General features: G+C 73.5%; 1 protein-coding gene across 1 annotated transcript in view; it reads left to right on the forward strand.

Moving 5' to 3' along the window:
• Positions 1-549: 549 nt before the first annotated feature.
• The window catches only part of ndufaf1 (NADH:ubiquinone oxidoreductase complex assembly factor 1), a gene marked incomplete at its 5' end in the record, with an annotated part of 36,567 nt that continues 35,698 nt past the window's right edge, over positions 550-1,418 (forward strand). The window contains 4 exon segments of the mRNA XM_067991561.1: positions 550-778; positions 781-956; positions 958-1,014; positions 1,016-1,066. Of these exon segments, the coding sequence (XP_067847662.1) occupies positions 550-778; positions 781-956; positions 958-1,014; positions 1,016-1,066 (513 nt within the window).

Below are 1,418 nucleotides of genomic sequence, written 5' to 3' on the forward strand. Positions count from 1 at the left end.
GGGGAGGGGGGGGGAAAGCGATTAGGGGGGGGAGGGGGTGGGAAAGCGATTAGGGGGGGGAGGGGGGGGGAAAGCGATTAGGGGGGGGGAGGGGGGGGGGAAAGCGATTAGGGGAGGGGAGGGGGGGGAAAGCGATTAGGGGGGGGAGGGGGGGGGAAAGCGATTAGGGGGGGGGAGGGGGGGGGGAAGCGATTAGGGGGGGGAGGGGGGGGGGGGAAGCGATTAGGGGGGGGAGGGGGGGGGAAGCGATTAGGGGGGGGGAGAGGGGGGGGGGAAGCGATTAGGGGGGGGAGGGGGGGGGGGGAAGCGATTAGGGGGGGGAGGGGGGGGGGAAGCGATTAGGGGGGGGGGAGGGGGGGGGAAGCGATTAGGGGGGGGGGGGAGGCGATTAGGGGGGGGGGGGGAAGCGATTAGGGGGGGGGGGGGAAGCGATTAGGGGGGGGGGAAGCGATTAGGGGGGGGGGGGAAGCGATTAGGGGGGGGGGGAAAGCGATTAGGGGGGGGGGGGAAGCGATTAGGGGGGGGGGGAAAGCGATTAGGGGGGGGGGGGAGGCGGGCAGCCCGTCACTGGGTCTGTTCCCTGTTATTCTCACAGGCGTCGGCCCAGCCACCTCTCACTGCAGGCGAGGACCCCGCCCTCCCGCCCGCCGTTGCCATAGAAACCCTGCCGATGGCGGGCCGGGCGAGGCTGCTCGTCAGGCCGGGCCTGATCTCCGGGTCCGGGAGAGGGACAGGCCCCGGCGCGGGTACCGCAGGCCCGGAGCTCCGCCCGACAACGAGCCGCCTGGAAGAGGCTGACGTGGGATTGGCGGAAGGGCCTGGAGGGGGTGAGGCAGCACATGCTGGAGCAGAGCCGCGTCCTGTGGCAGTTCCAGGGCCCGGACAGCCTGCGGCACTGGGCCGTGTCCAGCGACGAGGAGATCGGGGGCCGGAGCCGGGTCCGACTCACCGTCGGCAAAAAACGGGCGGACGGCGCTGCTCTCCGGGCAGCTCAACACCGAGCCGCCGCGGGACGGGGGAGACCCGCTACAGCGGCTACTGCAGCCTGAGGTCCCGGCAGCTCAAGGTCAGTGAGAGGCCGCTTCACCCCGACACCACCCCAGGCCCCGCTCTCTTCCCCCCCCCCCCCAACCCCCAACCCCCGGGGCCCGCTCTCTCCCCCCAACCAACCAACCACCAACCCCGGGGCCCGCTCTCTCTCTCTCCCCCCCCCGCCCCCAACCAACCCCCGGGGCCCGCTCTCTCTCTCTCCCCCCCCCCCCCCAACCAACCCCCGGGGCCCGCTCTCTCTTCCCCCCCCCCCCCCCCCAACCCCCGGGGCCCGCTCTCTCTCCCCCCCCCCCGCCCCCCAACCAACCCCGGGGCCCGCTCTCTCTTCCCCCCCCCCCACCCAACACACCCCCGGGGCCCGCTCTCTA

This window comes from Heptranchias perlo, chromosome 10, assembly GCF_035084215.1.
Source record: "Heptranchias perlo isolate sHepPer1 chromosome 10, sHepPer1.hap1, whole genome shotgun sequence".
Lineage (NCBI taxonomy): Eukaryota > Metazoa > Chordata > Chondrichthyes > Hexanchiformes > Hexanchidae > Heptranchias > Heptranchias perlo.